The sequence below is a fragment of the Lucilia sericata genome, unplaced genomic scaffold, assembly GCF_015586225.1.
Source record: "Lucilia sericata isolate MDLA Ls3-8-SP2 unplaced genomic scaffold, ASM1558622v1 Contig000113F_arrow, whole genome shotgun sequence".
Lineage (NCBI taxonomy): Eukaryota > Metazoa > Arthropoda > Insecta > Diptera > Calliphoridae > Lucilia > Lucilia sericata.
This window is the reverse complement of record NW_023994145.1, coordinates 282,575-306,781: the sequence shown is the minus strand read 5'-3', so window position 1 is coordinate 306,781 and position 24,207 is coordinate 282,575. Positions and strand designations below refer to the sequence as shown.

At 32.2% G+C, this 24,207-nt stretch overlaps 4 protein-coding genes across 5 annotated transcripts; 1 reads left to right on the top strand and 3 right to left on the bottom strand.

Moving 5' to 3' along the window:
• Window positions 1-57: 57 nt before the first annotated feature.
• Window positions 58-7,158, bottom strand: LOC119600401 (putative mediator of RNA polymerase II transcription subunit 26). 2 transcript variants are annotated; one of them, XM_037950597.1, is made up of 3 exons: window positions 6,878-7,158; window positions 4,298-5,941; window positions 58-3,804 (listed from the first exon to the last, which is right to left on the bottom strand). In XM_037950597.1, the coding sequence occupies exons 2-3, from the start codon at window positions 5,822-5,824 to the stop codon at window positions 1,027-1,029; spliced, it is 4,305 nt and encodes a 1,434-aa protein (XP_037806525.1). In that variant the 5' UTR covers window positions 5,825-5,941; window positions 6,878-7,158; the 3' UTR covers window positions 58-1,026. The 2 variants fall into 2 exon arrangements, with proteins under 2 accessions (XP_037806525.1, XP_037806526.1); XM_037950598.1 differs by lacking the exon at window positions 6,878-7,158 and adding an exon at window positions 6,434-6,803.
• A 2,617-nt stretch (window positions 7,159-9,775) lies between these two features.
• On the top strand, window positions 9,776-17,979 carry LOC119600414 (chitin deacetylase 1). Its single transcript, XM_037950618.1, has 5 exons — window positions 9,776-10,353; window positions 15,859-16,101; window positions 16,163-16,634; window positions 16,699-17,221; window positions 17,463-17,979. Exons 1-5 carry the CDS (start codon window positions 10,071-10,073, stop codon window positions 17,739-17,741), a joined length of 1,800 nt encoding a protein of 599 aa, XP_037806546.1. The 5' UTR covers window positions 9,776-10,070; the 3' UTR covers window positions 17,742-17,979.
• LOC119600415 (U6 snRNA-associated Sm-like protein LSm7) lies at window positions 17,870-18,554 on the bottom strand. The gene is made up of 2 exons (XM_037950619.1): window positions 18,387-18,554; window positions 17,870-18,323 (listed from the first exon to the last, which is right to left on the bottom strand). Exons 1-2 carry the CDS (start codon window positions 18,405-18,407, stop codon window positions 18,009-18,011), a joined length of 336 nt encoding a protein of 111 aa, XP_037806547.1. The 5' UTR covers window positions 18,408-18,554; the 3' UTR covers window positions 17,870-18,008.
• A 2,520-nt stretch (window positions 18,555-21,074) lies between these two features.
• LOC119600416 (UDP-glycosyltransferase UGT5-like) lies at window positions 21,075-23,043 on the bottom strand. The gene is made up of 3 exons (XM_037950620.1): window positions 22,290-23,043; window positions 22,048-22,219; window positions 21,075-21,886 (listed from the first exon to the last, which is right to left on the bottom strand). The coding sequence occupies exons 1-3, from the start codon at window positions 22,985-22,987 to the stop codon at window positions 21,125-21,127; spliced, it is 1,632 nt and encodes a 543-aa protein (XP_037806548.1). The 5' UTR covers window positions 22,988-23,043; the 3' UTR covers window positions 21,075-21,124.
• Between the last annotated feature and the right edge of the window lie 1,164 nt (window positions 23,044-24,207).

The window sequence follows — 24,207 nt, the reverse complement described above, 5'->3', positions numbered from 1 at the left end:
TTAAATTTCAATACATTCTGTCTGTTCGACGAAGTTGAATTAAAACAAATACTGTTGTTAAATAATAAAGTTGTTCGTTTTATTTTTATTATTTTTTTGTTTTTCTGTTTAAATATATATAATATAAATTAATATAGCATATAGTAGATCTTCGATCATAAAATAATCATTGATACTCACAAAATAATAATTGTAATATTTATGTTTGATGTATGTATGAATGACAATGATAATTAATAATTGAAATAAAAAGATTTAAGAACTTAAATTAAACTACACGAATATTTGATATAAAAAAGCATATGCCATATAGTTGTATGAAAATGTAATATACTACAAATGTTATTGAATAGTGCGAATGGTTGGTTGGTTATTACCTACTTGATGAAAAAAATTATACGAGAAAGAAAAAGCGTACACAATTATATGATTTTTTTCTGAATACAAATGAATTTAAATAAGAATAATCATAATATTTTAATAGTATACAATTTAAAGAAAGAAAAAAGGAAACTAAAATAAAAAAAAAATATAAAATTTTAAATATTTTTTTTTGTTTTACCACTATGTGAACTATGTATTAATAGAGGAGAGATAAAATAGTATTTTTAATAAATTCTAACTTAAATAATTCAAGGTTCTTTAAAATTACAATTACAAACTAAATTTGTAGAGGTTTTGGAATAAAGATTGTAAAAGCAAAATAAAAGTATTCCTTTTCAAATTATAAATGTAAACATTAAAAGAAAAAGAGTTAGGGAAAGGAAGGAGAGAAGAGCAGTACAAAAGAAGATGTGTTTTTTGAGTTTAGAGGAAATTTAATAGAAATAGTATAATAAACTTGAGACAATTCACTAACGGTGAATAAGACCTTCATTTGGAGATAAATATTTATTTTTTGCTTTTGTAGTTTAGATGAAGTGGTGCTATCGATTTTTAATCATAACACCTTGGCTGTTATTTCATCTTTGGAAATAGTTTTGAAAAGCCAATAAGAGCTAATAATAAGAGAGAGTATAAGAGAGCTCAGACAAAAACACGCATTACATTTGAATCTGCTGATGCAACGTTGGTATTCGATGTTGAATTAATGCCACAATCCGAAAAGCTACGCATTAATTGTTGCTTTAATAGTTTTTGCTGTTGCTGTTGTTGTTGAGGCTGTAATTGGTGTTCCAATTGCTGCCGTCGTAATACTTGACTATTTTGATACGGCGTTTTTCTGTGGTTTTGCTGCTGCTGTTGTGTAATTGTCATCAACTTGCGACGTCTTTCGTAAAAACGATTTACGCGATTTAGTTTTGCTTGTTTTTCAGCAGCAGTTTCTGAACTGACCTCTTGACCGGAACTTCCCACTACATCACTGTTGTTCACAGAGCTACATGGTTTTTTGCCGCTTAACATGTCACTCAACTTTTTACTTGTAAACTGCTGCGGAGACTGGGAGGCTCGTGTTGGTTCCTGATGAACCTTAGCTATAAGACTACGTTTAATAAACTTATTTCGTTCAGCACTTAGAGCAGCTGAACTACTAACAAATATTGTTTTTGCATTGTAGGGTCCTATTGTTCCTACGGTGACACGTGCAGTATTTGTGGAATTACCTAAATTGCCCAAAGATTTATGTTTTAGATTGTTGGATGATGTACTGTTATATGATCCTGTACTATGGTTTGATCCCCCCGACTTGGTACGACCCCTTGGCTGGGTAGAAACAGGCGAAGTGGCAGAAATTCCACCATTTATATTGTTTAGATTGATTTCTAGGGGATTCGATGTACCACCACCACTACCACTGTTCTGTTTGTTTTGCTGCTGTGTACCATTATTGCATGCCTGCTGCTGTATATTAGAAGGAGTGTTGGTTATGGTTATACTGCCTATGGAAAATTCATTACTCATATTAGAGTTGTTGTTGCCACCATTATTGGCTAGGTTGGTGAAATAACTGGGCAATTGTTTGGAATTACTAAAGCGACTGCTTACAGCTCCGGCTGTAGCGGCCGAGGAACTTTGTCCCACCACACCGTTTAGGGAGCCACCACCTAAAGACATCAGACTATTATTGGCTTTACGCGTGGTGAGTAAGTGCTTGCGAAAAGTGGTGGCCACCCCTTGAGGTAGTTTTATCAGACCAAAGCAATTGATGGCAAGTGGTCGGGGAATGCCCGCATAAAAGAACACATTGAAATAAAAGTCTTCGTGGTATTTGAATGACGATGATGACGAGGAGGACGAAGATGAGTTAAGAGTATGATCACGTTCACTTTTAACCAACGCATTAGAGTTGCTGCCACTATTTGAACTGCTACTGCTACTACTGCTGCTGCTACTGCCACTGCTACCTGATGAACTAAGCGATTTTACAGTCTCAATCATGCTGTAGTCAAAATCTAAAAGTTCATCATAAAAGTTATCTGTCTTATGTCTGTTATCTCCTTCAAAATGCTGATGTTGTGACTGCTGCTGTTGATGATGAAGCGACGAAACCTGTTGTAGTTGCTGATGTTGCTGTTGTTCGTATGAGGAGGCCGCCTGATTGAGAAACTCTGCTAAAACTTGTTGTTGATGCTGTTGACTCATAGATGACATCGAGGAATTATTGGTAGTTATTTCGTAAATTAATTGTTCTTCAGCTTCTTCTTGGCCTGGCATTACATACTGACGCTCCACAATGTGATGTGTTACTTGTTGCTGTGGTTCAGGTTCAATGTCGTCCGTCAAAGATGGAACATTGAAAATTTGAAATTGATGCGATACATCCTCGGGTAATGTTACGAATTCTTCAGCTTTTATCAACTCATTACTGCCGCCCGTTTGTACGCCAACAGCTCCACCACATAATTCTAAAATCTGTTTTGTATCCACTATGGTGGCACCATTTGGATCATAAAGTTGCTGATGTTGTTGTTGCTGTTGATGGTTGCCCAGATTTAAATTACCAGCGACAAATGCAGAAGCATCAATAGTTTGCTGTTGTTGCTGCTGTTGCTGATACAACAGTTGTTGCAATTGCATGGCATCGATAGGAGTTTGATATTGTCCATCCATATTTAGAGTACCAGTCATTGTTGTGCCATCATATTGTGCATACTGGGCTTGAGGTGGGTGGTTCGCCTGCTGCTGTTGAGTTTGTTGCTGTTGCGGAAAGACGGCAAATTCACCAGTAATTTCATGATTTCCAGCAGCAAGTTGTTGCTGAAGTCGTCCCATATTTGCCGATTCATCGAAACGCATGCGTTTGGTAAGTGGTTGTTCCAAGTAAACTGCTTGTTGCTGATTTGTATTGTGTTGCCCAGTTGACGAGCTGTCATTCAAAACATTTTCATCGAAATTTAAATCAGTTTCAGCATTTAGAATTTCATTTATCAATTTGCTATCGAGCATAACGTCCAAAACATGATTCAACATGGCACTGTCATCGGATGTATTATGCACCATTTGTCCATCTTCAGAATGAAGTTGATGTTGTTGATGCTGCTGCTGAATGTCTTGCTGTGTGCCAGTTAGAATTGGACACTCAGTTTGTTCCATTTTAATACCCATAGATGATGATGATGAGTTATTGTTGTTAATTACTACTACACTGTTTGTAGAATCAATTTTGTTTTCATTGTTATTCGAAGGACCACTAGTACTACCGGTGATCGAAGAAACTGCTTGATCAAGCTCACTTATTTGGGCTTCGTATTGGTTTAGTGGTTGTTGTGCTGCCACCATTCGTAGTGGTGGCATTTCCGTTGTTTCAGTTTTTATAACATCAACATTTTCGGGTATACAAAAGGGTGTAACAGGACTTTTAATCTGTGAATAAAGAATAACAAATATGTTAATGTAAAAAATTTAACCTAAATTATTTTAAGAGACCGCAAGCAACTCAGAATTTAATAAATAACACGTTTCATACTTTAATGGATAAAGTTTGATCAAATCTTTCAGACAAGGCAAATCTAGTGACTAAAGATTAAGTGCGGAAATTTTTGTTTAAGTTATATTTCGAATTTTCAAGGTTGTGATAACTGGAATATCAAATTTTCCATTAAATGGCTAGTCACATTTAATGGCTAGTCAAATAGTTGTCATAATGAGGAGGAAGAAGAGATGATCAAAAGTTTATTTTAATTAGATCGAGTAAAGATCCTTTACAGATAATTAATGCGATCAGTTTACAGATTAATCTCAATGATTTGCTCTCTTGTTATAAACTTACCTAGATTATAGGTCACAATTTTATAAAATTTTGTATAAAAGAAATGTTTAAAGAAATTTTGCATTTTACTTACATATAAATTCTTACCTTTTTCTTGCTTGCAGTAGTAATACTCTCTCCATTCGCGGTTAAATTTAACTTATCTTTATTATCCAGGACACCGGGCGAGAAGGTGTTTTCCGCAATTGTAGTAAGATTGGAAAGTTGCTGCGAATCCTGTGAAGTGTTGTTAACCACCATTTTAGGTGTCGGGGGCAAGGAATACGATGAGTTGGATGAGGACGAAGAAGATGATGACGACGATGACGAAGAGGAGGAAGATGATGACGATGATGAAGATGAACCGAATAAATTAGCGTTGGTTGTGGTGGTCGTAGTAGGGTTTTGAGGAACATCCAATGAGCTTGTGGTTGTGTTTGAAGTTAATGGTGTCGTTGTGGCTGTTGCCGTTGATGGTACTGCCGTAGTTATTGACGACGATGTTATTGATGTTGTGGTTACTGTAGAGGATACTGCAGTTGTCGTTCCACTAGCTATCAATTTTACTTCTGTTGTTTCCTTAGTGTTCAATGCTGAGTTGATGTTGGTGTTACTGTTGTTGTTTGTAATTCCACCACCATTTGTTGTTGTTGAGGAACTGTTTGCGTTTGAAGACGATGAACTGGAAGAGCTCTTTTTGGAGGAGCTCTTTTTACTGGACGTTGTAGCAGCTGAGGTTGATCCTGCTGTTGCTGAAGAATGCGACACTTCCGCATTGGCATTAGACGACGCAGATGCTGTGGCGTTGGAAGAGCTATGGTGTTTGCTTTTGCTGCGCGAACGGCTGCCACTGCTACTCCCCGAGCTGCTCCCAGCTTTTGAGCTACTTTTCTGGCGGGAACTTGTGGTTGTCGGCAGGGGCGCAACGTAGTTGACAGCTGGCGCTGCCGATGACAATGTGGATGTTGAACTAGACGAGGCATTTGAGCACGTCGACATTGTCCCAGATAAATCCGATGGTGACCCCATTAACTCATTTTGAGCGGTGACCGCCGCCGTCGCATTAGATGCCGATTCACTCCCTTTTAAACTGTCTTGGCTGTTGTCATTTGTACCCAATGTTGTATCATTCACCGGTGGCGTAACTTTCGATGACACACTGGTCCAAACCGAGGGGTGTTGCAACATCATGTGATTATTAAAGCCCATCTTTGTGTATATGCCTGAACAGACACTACACACAACCACATCTAATGCCGTCTGTTTCGGTACAATGCCATAGTAATGCATGTCGGTGCCATTCAGTCTTTGGACTTGTCGTATTTGATTTTTTCTAGACTTGTTGGGCGGAGAATTGTTACTGCTATTGGAACTTTTGTGTGAGTTGTCGTTTCCACTCGAGCCTTTACCTTTAATGTGAATTTTTTCAGCCATGCGGATTTGTTTGAGCACTTTTTCCACATCGAACATCTGTTGCCATTTCTGGCCCTGATATTTCGACAACGCATGACTGTGTAAAGAGCCTGAGGAATTGCCCGACGATGATGAGTCTTGATTATCGACATTTGAATGGTTGTTGTTCTGTTTATTCGAATTAACTGAATTCGATGATGTTACAGAACTTGATTTCGGCATATTTTTTAAACAGCCTTTCACACCGATGATGAACGCTATTTAGAGATGTTGTTTTTCGATAAATGTGGAAATAGCTTTGATGTTGGACCAGCAGGAAATTCAAATTTAGTTAAGCCCCTGTGAAGTTTTTAATAAATATTTTGAATTTTGTATATCGTAAATAATTTCAATCTAAATTAATTAATAACAAGAAATTGGATATGTATATTTTTTTTCTACAAAAAATGTCATGTTAGTTTCTAAGTGAATGTTCAATATATTTTTTTAAAATTAAGGTTTTTATATGATCCTAAAAAAAGGCTTCGAAATAGTAAATAACTAAATTTTATTTTAAGTTTTTCTAGTATATGAATTAATTTCTTTAAATTTAAAATTCTTATAGAATGACAAACATTTTTTGGTTTTGAAATAACGTTTTTTTCGTTAATTTTCAAATTAGTAACTCGATAACCCTAAATGCCAATGTTCTTAGAAAGATTGAGTTACCAATTTTTACTATGGAATTCGAGAAATAGATGGCAACACCATTGCCTTTATTATATGTAAACAAGTCAGCTGTTTAGTCACATTTGACAGCTGTTCAGGCACTGGAATAATAAATATACTTACTGTTCATTTGTGACGGATAAATTTATTCGTATTCATTCGGGTGTTTTGCCTATTCTTTGTGTTTAAATACCAATGTTTTTCGCTGACAATGCGCAGTTGTTAATAAGTACTCACTTTTCAACACCACGAAAGATACAAAATATTGATTGTGCCCACGTACAATAAAAAAAATCTTTTTTTTTTGCAATATGTGAATTTTTCCGAGTTTTCAAACAAAGTATTTTCTGTTGTTTTATTTAATGTCTATAAATCACTTTACAACACTTCTTCTACGCGTCTTCCTCTATGTTTTTATATTTTTTCCTTTTTGCTCAATTTTCTTTCATTCCACTCACAAACATTTTTTATCTACTCAAGAAACCCCTTGACATGCAGAAAGAAAAAACCCAGCCATGTTTTATAGCTGCAAAAATAAAACTTGTGTCACTAATTGATTTTGCTTACCGCAGCCAAAATTGTTTAAAATGGGTTGTGGTGTGGCCTTTGGATTCTATGCTCCCATTGTAGTCATCAGTTTTTTATGTATAAAATTATGTAGTATTAAACTCAATTGCCGTAAAACTAAAAAAATTATGCGATTTTTGTTTTCCAGCAGCAGCCGTACTAAAACGTACTCGTTACATGAGTAGTGATTACTTTTATTTGTCGGCTAGAGTTGCCAATTTTATTACTCCGAAAATGAGTTATGTTCTCATACAGGGTTGTATAATTGAGACTGGATAAATTCTGTATGAGTGAGAAAAAGTGTTGTTAAGTTATTTTACATAAAAATCGCCAATATGAAGGAGTATTCAGTAATAGCCAGTTTTTAATTTCAAGATTAACAATTAATCTGAGTTTAATCTACGAATGCATATTTAAGCAGACAATTGTTGCGTTCTGTATTTGCAGCTAAAAGTCGAATTCTAATATGAGAATTAATGAAATCTTCAATTTAAAACAAAAAAATGTATTTTGAAGTTTCCATAATTTGTAGTAAACAATAAATAAAACAAATTTTATAAAAATAAAATTTGTATTATTTTTTTTTTGCGAAGAAGTACTTCTCAACGGACTAGGACTGGTCTAAAACTAATCCAAATATGTATATGGGAAAAACATGCTACATTTAACATTGCTATGTTCTCCTTGAAATATGTATGTATTATGTATGTAAATAATTCCAAGATTTTTCTGCAAGTGGGTGAGATACTTTCCTTATTAAAAAATATCTTTTGAAGTATGTCCGTAGTTGTTATTAATTATTTATAAAAACAACGAACAAATAAAATGATTTTTCCAAAATAATTGAAAGATTTAATGAACAACTTTATTGCGTTTGATAATATCACGGTTTATTATATTTTTTAATGCTCTATTCGACTATGCTATGCCAATTCTAATATTTGCTAAAAATGTCAATAGTTTTGTCCATGTACATGCATATTGACGTATGTTCAAATTCGAAATATTTAATACATACTGTTTAAATAAAAACGGAGTAAAAGCAAACAAAAAAAAAAAAAAAACTTTGTAATAAAAATTAAAATATAATGGACCGGTTAACTGAGAAATAAAACTGAAAAAACGGTTAACTGAAATTTAAGCTCTTAAAAACAAAAATAAATTAATAAAAAATCGATTTTTCGGTTAACCGGTTTATAAAACTAGCATCTATACAATTCGTTTATGTATAAAACTTTTAACCGTATTCAAAAACAAGAATCAAGCTAATATTAAAAAATCTGTTCTTTTGGAAAATTAAAAACTCTGATGATTAATATCACGATAATTTTATTTCTTTCTGTATGTGCACGGGCAAATAAATCTTGAACTGGAAAATAAGGAATAGTTATGGATGTAAATAATAAATTACTTTAAGGAAAATCTGAAAGAAAGCAAAATAATACCTTAGAGTTCGGTAACTCTCCCTTGGATAACTTGATTCCGGATAAACAGTATTCTACTTTGTGAAATTTTGATTTTATTCATCCGATCATTGTCGTTATCTCGATTTCAAAATTTTTATTTATTTCGTTAAACTGCGTCTTTTAAATTTAAACAATAAGTTGTGATAATTGTTTTAATTCAGTGTGATATACATTATTGCAAAAACAATACCAGTACGTAATTCTCTTAAATTATTTTCCAACTTAAACAATTCAAAAGTGCATTGTCAATTTCTCTTAATCTGCACAAGAAAAAAAGTAATAAATCATAGTCAGGCATGGTCGAAGATAACATACCCTACACTAATGGTTTATATATAGTTAGACAATGCCGAATCTTATATACCCACCATTAAAACCTTGTCATATATCGATATTAATGATCATCAGAGCCACAAAGTACACAGAGGTGTCACTTTTGACATTTAAAAAAGTCTAAAATCAGCTTTTGTTTGATTTTGAAATTGTTTGGTGAGAAGAGGTATATAAAACACAGCTAAAAAAATTATTGAATTCGTTTTGTGCGAAAGAGAGGGAAATAGTTTTTTGCTCGTGACGCCTCTGTATACCCTGTGATCAGAGCGATGCCTGCGGTAGGTTAGTAGTTAGTGTTCTAGTCTGTCAGACCGGAGATCCCTACCAAACACACTGGTAACGGAGAGAAAAACAGGCTCGATAGAAGTTTATGTGTATTTCTTCGGATTTGATTTATATGTACGTAGATCAAAGCTCCCGAGGTCATAATACGTCCAGAGTATACTTTTCTTTATTTTACTTACAAGCCACAACTTATGTCGTGAACTTGTCAGAGAGGTTAATTTTTTGAATTAATAGCGAAAAACATTTTTTATTTTAGCTTAATATATCTCAACGAAAGGATAAATCTTTATTTTGAAACCAAAAGGTACATACATACATACATACATACATACATACATACATACATACATACATACATACATACATACATACATACATACATACATACATACATACATACATACATACATACATACATACATACATACATACATACATACATACATACATACATACATACATACATACATACATACATACATACATACATATATTCCAGTCCTTTCTTTAACATTTTGTCTGCTTGTCTTAAAGACTATAGAGAACTGTAAAATACTAACATTAGATTATATTTATATTTAGATCTTGGAACAAATTTTATAAAATTATTTCAAAAGTTGTGTCCTGTATTTTAGGACTTCTTTTAGCCGACTCCGACTAAGTATAAGGTAGTTGTAAATCCGATATTTTTGACCGTTACAAACATCAGCGCAAACACTTAATACCCTCTCTAACATAGTGAGAAATGGTATTAAAAACTAAGTAAGACTGCAGCTTATGTATAAAAGTATTGTGGCCTCAACAAATGGTTTCAGTTATAGTTCGTGTTTTAAATCGTGCAGTCGTCTTAAGAAGAAGAAAAATCCAGTGAAAACAAAATAATAGAAAGTAGTAGTGTCTGAAAAGTGTAACAGTTTTGTTTTTGTTTGAAGTTTTTCCTAATAAAATGTATTGATATTGAGGTGGTATTGTGGGAAAAATAAGAAACAAATAACAAACCGACCACCAAACACAGTTAAACTCAATAAAGTGTTTTTATGTGTAAGACTAGTGGATATTTGATAAAAAGGAATAATTTTGTTTTGTGATAAAAGTATAATAATTGCAAAATGAGAAATGCGACAAGTTGGTATCTAGCAGTCAAGGTCGGTCATGGTAACCAGCGATTGTATGATGTAAAAGACATTTGTTACCGTTGTCTTTTTTCCGGTCGGCTTAAAAAGTCGTTAATGAAAAGATCAGGCGCACAATCATATTCACAAACAACAATAACAGCAGCAACAACAACAACTTCAACAACACGTTTAAAATTACAACAAAGTGGTCTGTTGAGTTCAATTTATATTGAGCTGTTACTTTTTTCATTAATGATCACCACTGTCATGGGAATCGGTAATTTCTCCAAACAATTTTGAATTGTTTTTGTTTTAACTTAATTGTGTTTGTTTATAAATCAAAATGTCTTTGACGAAATGAACCGATGAATATAACCGAATGAATGAATTAATAAATAAATGAGTGAATGAATGAATGAATGCATGCATGGGTGCTTTATTTTGTTTTAATGAAGTGTCTTTAAATGGTTTTGTGTTTTTTTGTTGCAATATTTTTGTTTTGGTTTGTTTTTCAATTTAAGTAAAGTTGATTTAAAATTTTAAAATGTTTTTAACGTTCTCTTGGCACGCTTTAAATTTGATTAAACAAATAAATTGTTGTTGGGTGTGAAAGTTTTTTTCTTTTTTAATTCATCATCACTATTGCATAACGCGGGAGTATGGATTATGCCTTATGTGAATTTAAATTAATTTTCATAGAGATGGATTATGATTTCAAAAGATGAACAAATAATTTTAAATTTAATTAGTAGTTTGCAAAAATGTTGTAATATTTTGGAACATTTCCATAGAATTTGTTTCCAAGAGTTGCAAATTAATTTTGAAAAATCATTCTCTAGACATACATGTATGTAAATTCTCTAGTATAGCTGAGCTTATGCAGTTTTTGGCCATTTCTGAGACATTATAACAGCGTAGACATTCTTTTTTTGATTTTTGAATTAAATGACAGAGCTCATTTAAGCAATAACGCCGGGGTATCCCACGTTGGTTTAAAGGAAATCCTCCAAGTCATATAGGAAGCAGGTAACCTTCAAACACTAAGTAAATCTTGAGTTTTCAATGGTAATCCACTAGTAAAGTTGAAGAGTGATATGGTATTCACCAGGGCTCCGAGTATTAAATGGTAGTATATTTGACGTAGTTATCAGTTGAAAACCCCAAATTGGAAGGTCAGGTTGTATGGGGGCTAGGTGAAATAATGGACCGATTTCAACCATTTTCAAAAGATATCGTCCTTTTGAGGGTATAACAATTTCTTGTATTTGAATTAACTAAAAATCTCTTGTATTTGAATTTGCTAAGATAATAAAGGCAAGGGAAATTATATTAAAGTCGATTTTTATTTTAAAGTCGAGAAATTGGACTTTCAGATGACATAGCAAACTTTAGAAATAATAAATGTGTGTTCGTACTGTATAACGTCTCAAATTATTGGCACGATATCTGGAAAAACCTGACGCGAAGGAGAAATTCCAGATTCGGTTTACAATAAAGTGATAGAATATGTTCGAAAATTCGAATACCAAAAACTAGTAAGCTCAGTGGAAACTAAGCTTACGCAAAATGTTTTCTTCTTTTTATGTTACGAGATCGATTCTGCGTTTTTCAAAATATTATTTTGAGTCTTCCAATCACCAATCACGAAGAAGTCCAATTTATTTGCAATACAAAGTTTTTAGGTTTCTAAGTTATGTTGTGGTTATCCATAATACCAAAAATGATATCAGAGAATAAGCTTTTTAAAGGCTCTAAAGCTGTTAATGCTCAAGTCTATAACGAACATATATAGTAATTTTATCGGAAAATATTATAGAAAGGAAAAAATAATATTTTTGTCAGATTTGTCATATTTACATTACGCAAAAACCATATGAGAACTTAACAAATTAGTTGTCTATTGAAACTTTTTGGGCTAATATGAAAAGAAATGTGTACAAAATAGGATACAGAACTGAAAATGTCGATTAGCTAATTCCTAATATAAAAAGGATCTAAAAGCCATAAATACATACATATGTATGTAAGTACATTGTAATTATTACATGTATAGATACATAATTAAATAATGAAATATTAAAGTGGAGTTATTCTAATTAATATAACCATGATTTTGTTTATCTATTTATACAACAGGTGCGTAAGTTTAGCTTTTTTAATTTATATGAGTGTGCTACGATCAAATGTATGTATGTGTATACATGCATATGTACATATGTATGTATTTAAACGTATTTTTTAATACATTTAAGATATTTTCAATGCAGACGTATTTACGCACCATCATTGGTATCTAGTTGCTCCATTCATTATCTATGTGGTCGTACTTGTTGCCTCATATCCATTTGCTTGTATGAAATAGTGCAAGTAGTGACGTAAAATTAAATATTTTCATCTTTGGTTTTCATTGCATAGTTGAGTGTATTGCAACTGGTTATCGATAAATACTAGGGTGATCAATTATTCGACATTTTCCAAAAACCGGTTTTCGAATAGTTCGAATAGTTGACATTTAAAAAAAACCGGTTGATATTTTTCAAATTCAGAAAAAACCGGTTAACCGGTTTTTCATTATAAATAAAAAAAATATATTTTAATTTGAAAAACTTAATGTTTATGTTTAAATTTGATTAATAAAACATGGCCCGAAATGATTTTTAACAGTTTAAAAGATTATAACTTTAGATCTAGTCGTCTGATTTACATTATTTCTTTAATATAAAAAAATTAGGAAAAAAGTGGGACACTTCTGTTAAACATAAGGTACTATGTAATCCTAGCTTATTTTAAAAGCCCTGTTTAGGAAATTTGCATAGGCATTCCAACACTTCCATAAAATTTCAGCCGTAAATTAATTATTGTAATTGGAATATAATCTTAAGATTGATAAAAGTTTATCAAACAGTTATCAATTTTACAAATAAATTTTTTTAATTAATTAGGAAAATCAAAAAAGTTTAACCAAAGGAGCTTTAGAAAAATATACGCTAGTTACTCGACTCGAATATTTTTAAAATTTAGGCGGGCTGTATTATTATTTACTTAAAAATTTCATTTAAATAATCTTTGAATACAAAGCAAATAAAAGTATTCGAAACCGGTTTTTAAAAAGTGAAAAAACCGGTTATTCGATATTCGAAAAATCAACATTAAGAAAAAACCGACACTGGTAAAGCAGAAAAAACCGGTTTTAAAACCGGTTGAAAAATCGAGTCGATCACCCTAATAAATACATATGGATCAGTAGTGGGCACAAGTTGAAAATTGTATGTACCGGTACATAGACAAAAAAAAATGCTATCTACCTAATCAGCAAAAATGAGTCCAAATTGAATATTTTTGGGCTACCTTTGATTACTAATAAATAAATTGACAGCTTTAACAAGTGAGAGTGTTATATTCGGCTGTGCCGAATCTCATATACCCACCATCAAACCGTATGCCGTAAAAGGAATGCTTCCCTATAAATTTCAGGGTGAAATTACTCATCAAATTAACTGAAGAGGTCTTTATATGAGAGATAGGGTTTATTATTGGCCGATTTTTATAAAATTTTTGTTAGATCGTCGAACTGCATCGCTATATTCGTATTTTTAAGCCAGTAATGAGTGTTATAATCATTTTTTGGATGGAACCTTATATGGGGGCTAGGGTCAATTATGGACTGATCCACATAAAATTTGGTAGGGAGGTTTCAAATAAGAGACTTATTTATGTCAAATTTCATTGCTATACTAGTATTTTTAAGTCAGTAATGAGCGTTAATGTCATTTTTTGAAAGGGGCCTTATATGGGGGGTATGGTCAACCATGGAGCGATCCACATAAAACTTGATAGAGAGATTTTTTCTCCATTGAACCGATATTCAATACCAAACAAACCTAGAATATATTTGAGGAAAATTTCAATCTTCTAGCTCATTCCGTTTGGACTCTATCGTGCTTTCAACAGACAGACGGTCGGACATACAGTTCTAGATCGTCTTTGAATTTAATAAGGACCCAGAATACATATACTTTTGTGGGTCTATAACCAATATTTCGATGTGTTACAAATGACATAATCCCCCCCAACTTGGGTATGGTGGGTATAAAAATGAAAAAATAATAAAATTGAATATGTTAACACAAAGTGTACTGTTTTCCATTTTTTCTGGCACATCGCTATTCTGAAATGTTATTAACCCTGGTTTCAACTTTTAAAAATTTAAAGCGTGAAATATTCAAGATCAAGTTTGGTTTTATCTGGAAGTAATAGGCATTCAAAATTCAAAATAATTTGAAAAAATCTACATATGTATATGAATAAAAGAGTAATGTTTGTTCGTTATCGATAAACTCAATAACTACAGCTGCGACAAAACTTCAAATACATACACATATCCCAGAAAAAAAATTTTGCAGTAGTGCAAAGAAAATACAACTCATTCTAAATGACTTCCTAAATTCAACCTATTCCGCAGTCAAAAAATTTCTTTAAAACTTAAAAAATTAATTCAGATGGTTAATTTAATAATGAGATTTATGTGTTATTAGAAATAATTTTTATTATTATTTTATTAAAAACATTTAAAATATCTTCCAAAAATACATACAAAAGAAATAGCTTGAACCAATGAAACATCGTTTTCGAATCATCGAATTTGTATTGGTTCAATTATTCAAAATTTTCGCATAAACACATGATCTCCAATGACACGCTAATGTTAAAATCATGCATGTTTCACCTAAATCGAACCACTTCGTCATCAATTGCACCTCTGATTAAACAACATCGTTGTCTTGTAACTTTTTGCTGGGTACATATGTATATTCAAGTGGTTGTAAGGAGTATTCATCGATATATTGATATTTTACATAAATTATCCGAAATATTCCTATAGTAAAAACAATAATTAAGGAATCATCATCACGGACCGTGTTCGGATTTTTTTTATGTGGTAGAAATATTTTAAATCACATCTCGATTCAGAAGCCCTTAGTCTATCATTATTAGGTAATTCAAAGGATGCAAAAATATTTATATAATTTATACTATGCCCATTGCTGATATTGTTAGATGTAAATACATACATAAATACGTATGTATGTGTAAGTTTGTATGATTATTAAAATGTATAAATGGACCAAAACTAACTACAGTAGAATTGAGCAGAAATTAAAAAAAAATACAAATCTGTGCCTCCGGTCAGGCCGGAGGTTGTGGGTTCGCTCCCCACCATAGACATTAGTAAAGGGGATGGAGGAATAGATGTATGAGAATTAAGGTAAAATTCAACATAAATTATAAAAAATAAACCACAGTTTAAATATACTCAAACATGGTGTAGGTCCGCCATGTCCGACTTTACTTTCCTACATGTTTTTTAAAGAAAATTTTTAAGTAGAACCACCGATCTACAAGCATATTTTTATATTCTAAAGTTTAAAATTTAAACTTGAGTATATCTGGGGCTTCATAAAGTCTCATAAATTTTGAATTTTGTTATCTCCACTGTAACCATAACAATTATGATAACTACACGTATTATTTCACCTTTCGTCGTCGATTGCAGCATTTGCACATGCATTACAAAGTGTATTTTTTATTATTGTAGTACTTCTGTAATGTAAATTCGTATTATGTTAAACGATGCATTAAAAATTATGGTTAAACCACTTTTTGATGTTGATGTTTGCCACTTTCGTATCCATTAGTAGAAGAGCCACGTTTTTAATGTTGCGGAAAAATAAATCAATGTTAATAAATTTGGTTAATTTGTAATACGTCCAACTACTTATAGGTGGTCAAAATCATACGCAGAGAAGTTTATCGAATAACGTGGAATGTTTGGAAGATTTACGCTTCTATAGAGATCCGAATAGAGCTGTTCACAAAATATGGACCAGTTCAGAATGTTCGAAATACTATTTGTGTTTGGAGGGAGAGGTATTCAATTTTAAATGTTCCGAGGGATTACTTTTCGATGTGGTACGACAAATATGCGATTTCAAACAGAATGTTGATAACTGCGATATAACTGCGGGTAGGTTTTGAGTAGAAGGTTTCCAAAATAAGATAACATTATGGTTTTCTTTACACTTTAGAAACTCCAGTGCCTAAACCCTTATTAGATGAAGCCATATGTGAGGAAGAAAATCACTGGGGTTGCGGGGATGGTACTTGTTTGCCGAATGAATACTTTTGTGATGGTTCAGTCGATTGTCCCGATGAATCGGATGAGGGCTGGTGTGATGCTGAAAATGATCCAAATGCCGCTGCTTCGTGTGATCCGCGTAAATGTAAATTGCCTGACTGCTATTGCTCTAAAGATGGTACACAAATACCGGCACGTTTGGAACCGCAGTCGGTGCCACAAATGATTTTGTTGAGTTTTGATGATGCCATCAACTTTGAAAATTGGGAATTGTTTTCCCAGGTCTTATTTAAAGGACACCGACGTAATCCCAATGGTTGTCCCATAAAGGCAACATTTTTTGTTTCTCATCCGTTTACCAACTATCAATACGTACAGAAATTATGGAATGATGGACATGAAATGGCGGTACATTCAGTAACGTAAGTTTTAAATGAAGACTAATAAGTAACCGTTATTTTAATTTATATTTTTTTTAAATTTAAGTCATCGTGGTCCTGAAATGTGGTGGTCTCATAATGCCACCATTGAAGATTGGTTCGATGAAATGGTGGGTCAGGCTAATATTTTAAATCGCTTTGCTAGTGTACGTATGGAGGAGATAAGAGGTATGCGCGTTCCTTTCTTGCGAGTGGGCTGGAATCGTCAATTTTTAATGATGAAAGAATTTGGTTTTGTCTATGATGCTTCTATGGTTGCTCCCTTTTCCAATCCGCCTTTATGGCCCTATACGTTGGACTACAAAATGCCCCACACTTGCACCGGCAGTCAACAAAATTGTCCATCCCGTAGTTATCCGGGCATTTGGGAAATTGTTATCAATCAATTGGAAGCTGGGGATTTTACTTGTACAATGATCGATAGTTGTCCACCGCATTTGAGTGGGGATGATATTTATCGCATGTTGACGCATAATTTCAAACGTCATTATCTTTCAAATCGGGCACCTTTAGGTTTATATTTTCATGCAACTTGGTTCAAAAAGGCTGATTATCTCAATGCATTTTTGGTGAGTGACAATATTATAATGAAATCACAATTGAAATAAGATTCAAAATAGTAAATTTCCCAATAAATATGTAATTAATTGAATTATCTGTTAAAGCATTATCAATTCTTCCCTGAATAAATCCTTAAAACTGTGAAATTTAGTTGAATTTATTCTCTAATAAGTTAAAATGTTAAATTCCTTTTTAATGATTATACTTTGTTTGAATTCAAAAAATAAAAAATTTTCTGCAACTTTATAGAAATTTTTGGATGATTTACAAAAACTGCCGGACGTATATTTTGTCACAAATCAGCAGGCTATACAATGGATACGGCAGCCCACTACGAACACTGATATACATCAATTCAGTGCCTGGGGTTGTAAACCAAAACAGTTGGATAAACATGAGATGGTATGTACCCTATCGAATACTTGCAAGCTGAGAAGTCGAGTCCTGCAACAGGATCGTTACTTTTACACCTGTAAAGAGTGTCCAGCACAATATCCCTGGATACGTAATGAATTTGGTTTAGATTAAGCGGATGCATTATTATGTTGAAATCCATAAAATACGTTATTCATTTAAATAATCATACTCATTCATTTATACAAATAATTATTTTACATTTCATTAGTAATTTATCAAGTATTTTTAAGAAATTTTACATACTACTTGTTTTTCATTATCAAAATAATTACATTATTTATTAACATTGTTATTAATTTTAGGTAAAATGTTAAAATATTTAAATAAAAAATGCCAGATATTTTAATCTTAACAAAAAAAGGGTGATATAAAACACAATTATTGCGTTATAAAAGGATTTGGTATAGCCTCAACACCGTCTTGTGGACATATTAACACTAAGGCCGTACCTCGACACACAACCAGACCTAAGTTTCTGGTATCCTCTGAGGGTTTGAAAGGTTCATCGGGATCACGCAAATACTCAATAGTATTGTCCAATACTAAGTTGAGCAGGGCATCATAACCTTTAAGTATACCAGAGGCTTCACGACCACCGGCAAATTTTACGCGTATTTGTTTTTCCAAATATTTGGACAAGTCCAAAATAGATTCTTTGCGTCGTTTCTCTTTGCCATCATTGTTGCCGCCTCCCTTTGTGGGCAATAGAAATAAATTATTATTTTACTAGTTGAGTTTTTTCTAAACTACACTTACCTTTTGTTTATTTTCGGACATTTTGTTAAGTTTGTTTTATAAATTATTTACGAGTTATAAAATTAAATAGATATTTGTTTGCAAATAATCTAAAACGTTTTGTTTACAACGTTAGTATTTTTTTGCTTAATTTTTGACAGATGTTTATAGCGGCATGTCAAGCAGAGACCTGCGTCGACAAATAATAAAGGCGGCGGCTGAGACTAAAATGTTATGCGGCAGCTTAAAATCGGCTGTAAGCCGGCAAAAGGAGGTAGTATAAAACACGCGTTGTACGCGTTAGGGTACATTTACATCTATAACAAGTAAAACCATGTAGTTTGTTACGCGATGGTCACGAAATGTTTCCGACGGGATGTATTTTGTTTCCTGCAGAACAAATATTAAGTAAAATGAAGTAAATTTCATCAATAATGAAAGATTTTAAATCTTATAATTTATACACAGAAAAAAGTTTCAGCATAAATATTATGAACTGCTTTCATTGACTAAAGTTAATAATATTTAAGAATAAGTTCCTAAATTGTATGAATTTTTTCATTTTTATATTTTTAAACATAATCTAGGAGCCTTGACTTAAAATATTAAAAATTTTCTTTATATTTTTCTGTTTGTTAAAAAATGTTTGAAATTTTCTTTAGAAAATTTTTTATTTCTTTATGATTTTTAGATTGAAAACAATGAAATATGCGCGTAACATGCAGCATTTTCTGAAGAATGGATGTTTAGCTATATGCTGGTTTTTTTATTTCATATTTTGTTTTCCAGCTTTTTTATTTATTTATCATAAAAATACGCTAATATGTGATTATTTTCTAAAAAATGGAAGATATTAATAGGTAACGGTTATTTATTTATTGCATTTTTGATGAAAATAAAAGAAAATGAACAAAAAAACAAAAAAATCTTTCATGTACAAATTCATACATTTTATGAACTTTTAATATTCTGAATGAAAATCGTTTGGGAAAAAAAGTCATGTTCGATTCATTCAATTTATTTCAAAATTCATTCCAAATATGAATTATTTTTTCTGTGTATTTAAAATAATTGAAGACTTTAAAAGCATATAAAACTAAATCGAAATTAATTATTGTTGTTACAAAAATTTTAATTTTAACAACTTTTTAGTTTTAGGAGCTTTTTAGATTTAACATACGGAAAAGCAGCGGTGGATTTGAAATGTTTTCAGCGGCTAGGCTTAGTCAGCCTTAAGTTGAACCGGCGTAGGTCTCTGATGTCAAGATAGAACGTAGAGTTGCCAATACTAATGTTTTACTCCGAAAATAAATAGTGTTGTATTTCATAGTTATCATTGACAAAAACCAACAGGATGTCTCAGCAAAAATTTTGAATTTTATCAATTAATTAATTTCCGATTGAACAAAATAATGAGTATTACCACACTTCAAATTAAAAATATTATGAAAATAATTCGGTTTTTCAAAAAATCAATCCGAAAAATACATTTCATGTTTACACTATAATATTTGTAATTTTTTATCCAATTTTCAATTGTTTATTCACATTTTGTTCTCATTTTTCATATATTTTACACATTTTTTGTCTGTGAGCTGGATAAAAAAGGTTCGAGGCGCTTTCTATGTCATATCATATCGTTGGTTTAAAAAAATGAATAAATGTAAAAATATTCAATATTTTTCAACTATCACAAAAATTTATGAAGCTCCTCTCGAAGTCATGATATCAAAATTTCATATTATATCTTTGCGTGAAAAATGAAATCATGGTTCTACATGCATATCTAATCTCTGACCATGGCTGCACCTTTTCTTAACTTCCGAAATGCAAAAACATCATTTCCGCTTAAAACCACGCAGACGGGATGGCCTCTGTTGAGAGTCGACAAACTGGAACCATCAAATAAACTGAGGACTTGTTCTTATTCTCGGAGAACATACTGTGGCAAATCTGGAATTAACGGAGTAAACCCTACACATACCTGGACAAGGAAAGAAAATTCAATGGTATCACTTGTTTAAGATACCTTTCATCTACCACCATTCAACCCAGCACACTTCTCATTCATTCGACGCACTCATAGAGAAAAACAACCGTCACACGTGCATCCCGAATGGACCTTTCCAATAACCGGGGTATGACAAAGACCGAAACTCTGCCAGATTATGTGGTGGTGATCCAACCCCATGTCAAATCATTCCAAGGAAATTCATTATAGCTTATTGAAACACTCTATAAACTCAAAAGGTATATGGTTGTATTAATGTCTCTCGAAGATCCGTGGCATAATACCGGACAAATTCTAATTTTATAATGGTGGTTTTAATCAAACCCCAGAATACCATTATTTTATTTATTTAATCTGTTACTTTTCTAAATAACCATTTCTATTCAATAAAAGATTATTTAAAACAAATATTTGTTGTAATATATTTTGAATTTGAAGGCATGTAAGTTTAAATATTTGGTATACAATTTTAAACACTTTAAATGTATCTCCACTTTCAACATCAGTACTGCTGTCAAAGAGTCGGACTACTTGTTATACTTTGCATATAAGTGAGTAAAAATATTAAATTTGTATTCAGAATTTTTACATACAATGGGTTTAAAATTTGTAAATACTTATCGATATGTATTTTTACACTAATAATACTAGGAGTCTGGTTACCTACAATAAATAGTGTAAATTTAAACACAAATTTATAAGAGTGTACATAATATTTTTATTAAAATTTGTACATAACATTAATATTCTATTGCGATTTAACCTTATTAGTTTTCATGACCTTCTTTGTACTAGTTTTTGAACACTTTCTACACAATTTACAAACTACAAATAATACTAACAGTTTTAATAATCTATAAACGATATACAAGATCATTGATAAAAGAAAATAAATATCTAAATTTAAACATTCTATAGTTGTCATATGCACCAAAGGACTTTGCATATGGGCAGCACCATGATGACGTATCACATATTCAGCCCAAAAGGCAACACTTTCGCGTGCTGTTAGGGGACGATCACGATAAAGTTTTGAAAACGTTTGTACATTTTCTTTATACTGAGGATTATTGAGAACTTCAATGATGGCGGCATAGAAAGATTCCTCCGTTAATTTTAATAATTCCAAATCTTTACCATAACCAGCATCCACTAATTTCTTAGCATTACCATGCTGATCGGCAAAAACGGGTAAAGCTACCATGGGAACACCATGATATTGAGCCTCTGCTACACCACCTTTACCGGCATGTGTGATAAACAATTTGAGATTGGGATGTGCCAAAATATCATCTTGTGGCATCCATTTTTTGTATAGAATATTGGGCGATTTTCCAGGAGTTTTATTCAAATCTTCCCATTTCCAAATAACTTTCTGCTTTAGTTTTGACAAGACATTAAATATGTGAGTGGTAGTTTCGGGTTTAATGCTGGAACCTTTTAGATTGGAACCCAAACTGAAGAGTATGGCTCCGGTTTCATTGGCAGAATCAAGGAATTTGGCGATGTCCTAAAAGAAATATTAAAAGAATTCTCAAATGATAATTCATAAAAATAGGAGAACTGTAAATAATTGATTGAAACCAATTGAACTGAAAGAGTGGTATATTTTAATATTGATCTTAAGATCACTTTTAAATTGTGAAATCTATTTGATTGAAAGACACTTACCTGTGGCAAGGGTTCAGGTTTATCCTTAACCTGAATACCACCAATTTCAACAACGGCTGGAACATTCGGTCTAATAGGGCCTTCAGTGAAATGGCTATTGCAAAATATCAAAGAAACATTCTTTTCCATATCACTTAATGTGGGGAAGGAACCATCAGTAGGATACAGCTCACTGTAATTGAAAAAAAAACATTAATTATTAACAAACCTTTATCATTCAAAACCTTAACTCCCTATCTTACTTGTAAAAATTACGCATGCGTATGTCCAACATCTGCTTAATAAGTCTCAAAAACATATTCATAAATAAATTCTGTAGACGTTGTAAGAATGTCATTTTTTCACCCACTTTAACAGACATATTCATATCGGGTACATACGATACTTCACTTGGATTACCCACAAATACATCACTTAAAACCATTGGCGGTCCCATCCAACTGATTGCTAGAGGGGCCTTAAATCTCGCACCCATACCAAGTACAAAAGAGTTCATGAAATAACCCATTATAACTAAATCAAATTTCGTATCAGGATTCTCGTAGAGAACTGTAAAGCGAGGATCTTTCAGCATGTCAGCCTGCATATCGATCATGGGTTTCAAAGAACCGAAAAAGTTGCCTATAGTAGTGAAAAGGGTAGTTTTCTGTGTAGCCATTCCTTTCATGGCTTTACCAATCAACTCCTCTACTTCTGCGCTGGGTGGTATGATGATTGTGTTTATTTTATCATGCTTAACTTTGGGTTCTTGAGACGCAACTATGGTGACATTGTGTCCCCTTTCTGCCAGAACTTTAGCCACCGACGTATGAATAATCAAATGTGAGGTACTGTGGCTGGTAAAGATGCCCAAAATATTGGCTCCATTTACTTGTGATACTTGCCATATTAAGCATATTGTCAAGAGAATGCCAAACGCGGCTAAACTTTTTCCAGCCATGGCGAGTGTTGACGTTCATACGACTAAAGAAAAACTACTAAAATTTGTATCAGCTACCGAGGGTTTATGTGTGTTTTCTAACGACAAGTGTGGGTAAGTTATCGGTGAAATGTATACATGCACTCTATACAATGCTTAGTCTTTTGAGATGGTGTTATCAGTTAACGATAAGAAGTGTAACGAAAATGTGTCGATGGTAAAAAGATAATGTAGATAATATACCTCTTAATTTTACGACCCCCCTACATTCTGGACTTTCTTCTATGAAATTTCTCCAGAACTGTTGCAAATTACACAAGTTAGTGGAAAATATTTTAATCTATTTTGTATCGTCATGATGACAGACGTCATTTCTAAAATGAAGAGTATACATCAAGAGTTATATACTCGATGTAAGTACTACAGAATCTATTAAAGTACTATTACAGAAGGAATTATAAAAGGTGACATTTTGTTGGTATTTAGAGGAAAAGGGTGGATGAACCGATTTATACTTGGTATTTTGATATGTGATCACCTTAAACAAAGTCGACCAATTGAAGAAGTAAATGAAATCAACTCTAATATGAAAAGTCTAAAATAATTGATATATAAAAAGCCAGGAAGCCGTAATAGTAAACATTTTCATAATATTTTAATTCCTTGGACTGTCGTCAACAAAATTTCAAATTAAAATGTTACAAACATTACGATAAACAATATTTTTTCACCGATTTCATAAAATAAATATTAGAAATTTGAAAGGTTGATAATCGGTTATCTTATCGTTTGTGCGTTTTAAATCGTTTGAAATTTTTTGGACTATTTCATCAATAGCTTATAAAATCAACAGGGTTGCCATAAGGTTCTAAGTAACATTTATAAGTAACTTTAGCGAACTAGTTCCAAAATATTAAGAAAATGTTATTACATATCCGATTTTTAAACTGAGTATTAGAAAATATTCGCACACAAAAAAATTCCTATATAGTATATACATAGTTAAATATTACTAAAAATGTCAGTTTTAAAAATTATTGGTATGTCAGTCTTCAAATAAATAAGCGAGACATATTTTCGAAGCCCCAACTGATTGGGTTCTTCACATTTTATTTATATTTTAATTGCATTTTATCATGAAAAAGATAATTTCATATAAATCAAAGACTTCTAAATTTTGGCAACACTGATGATTTAATTATTCTTTCAAAATTATGATAAAAGTTACCTGCTTTCCTGCA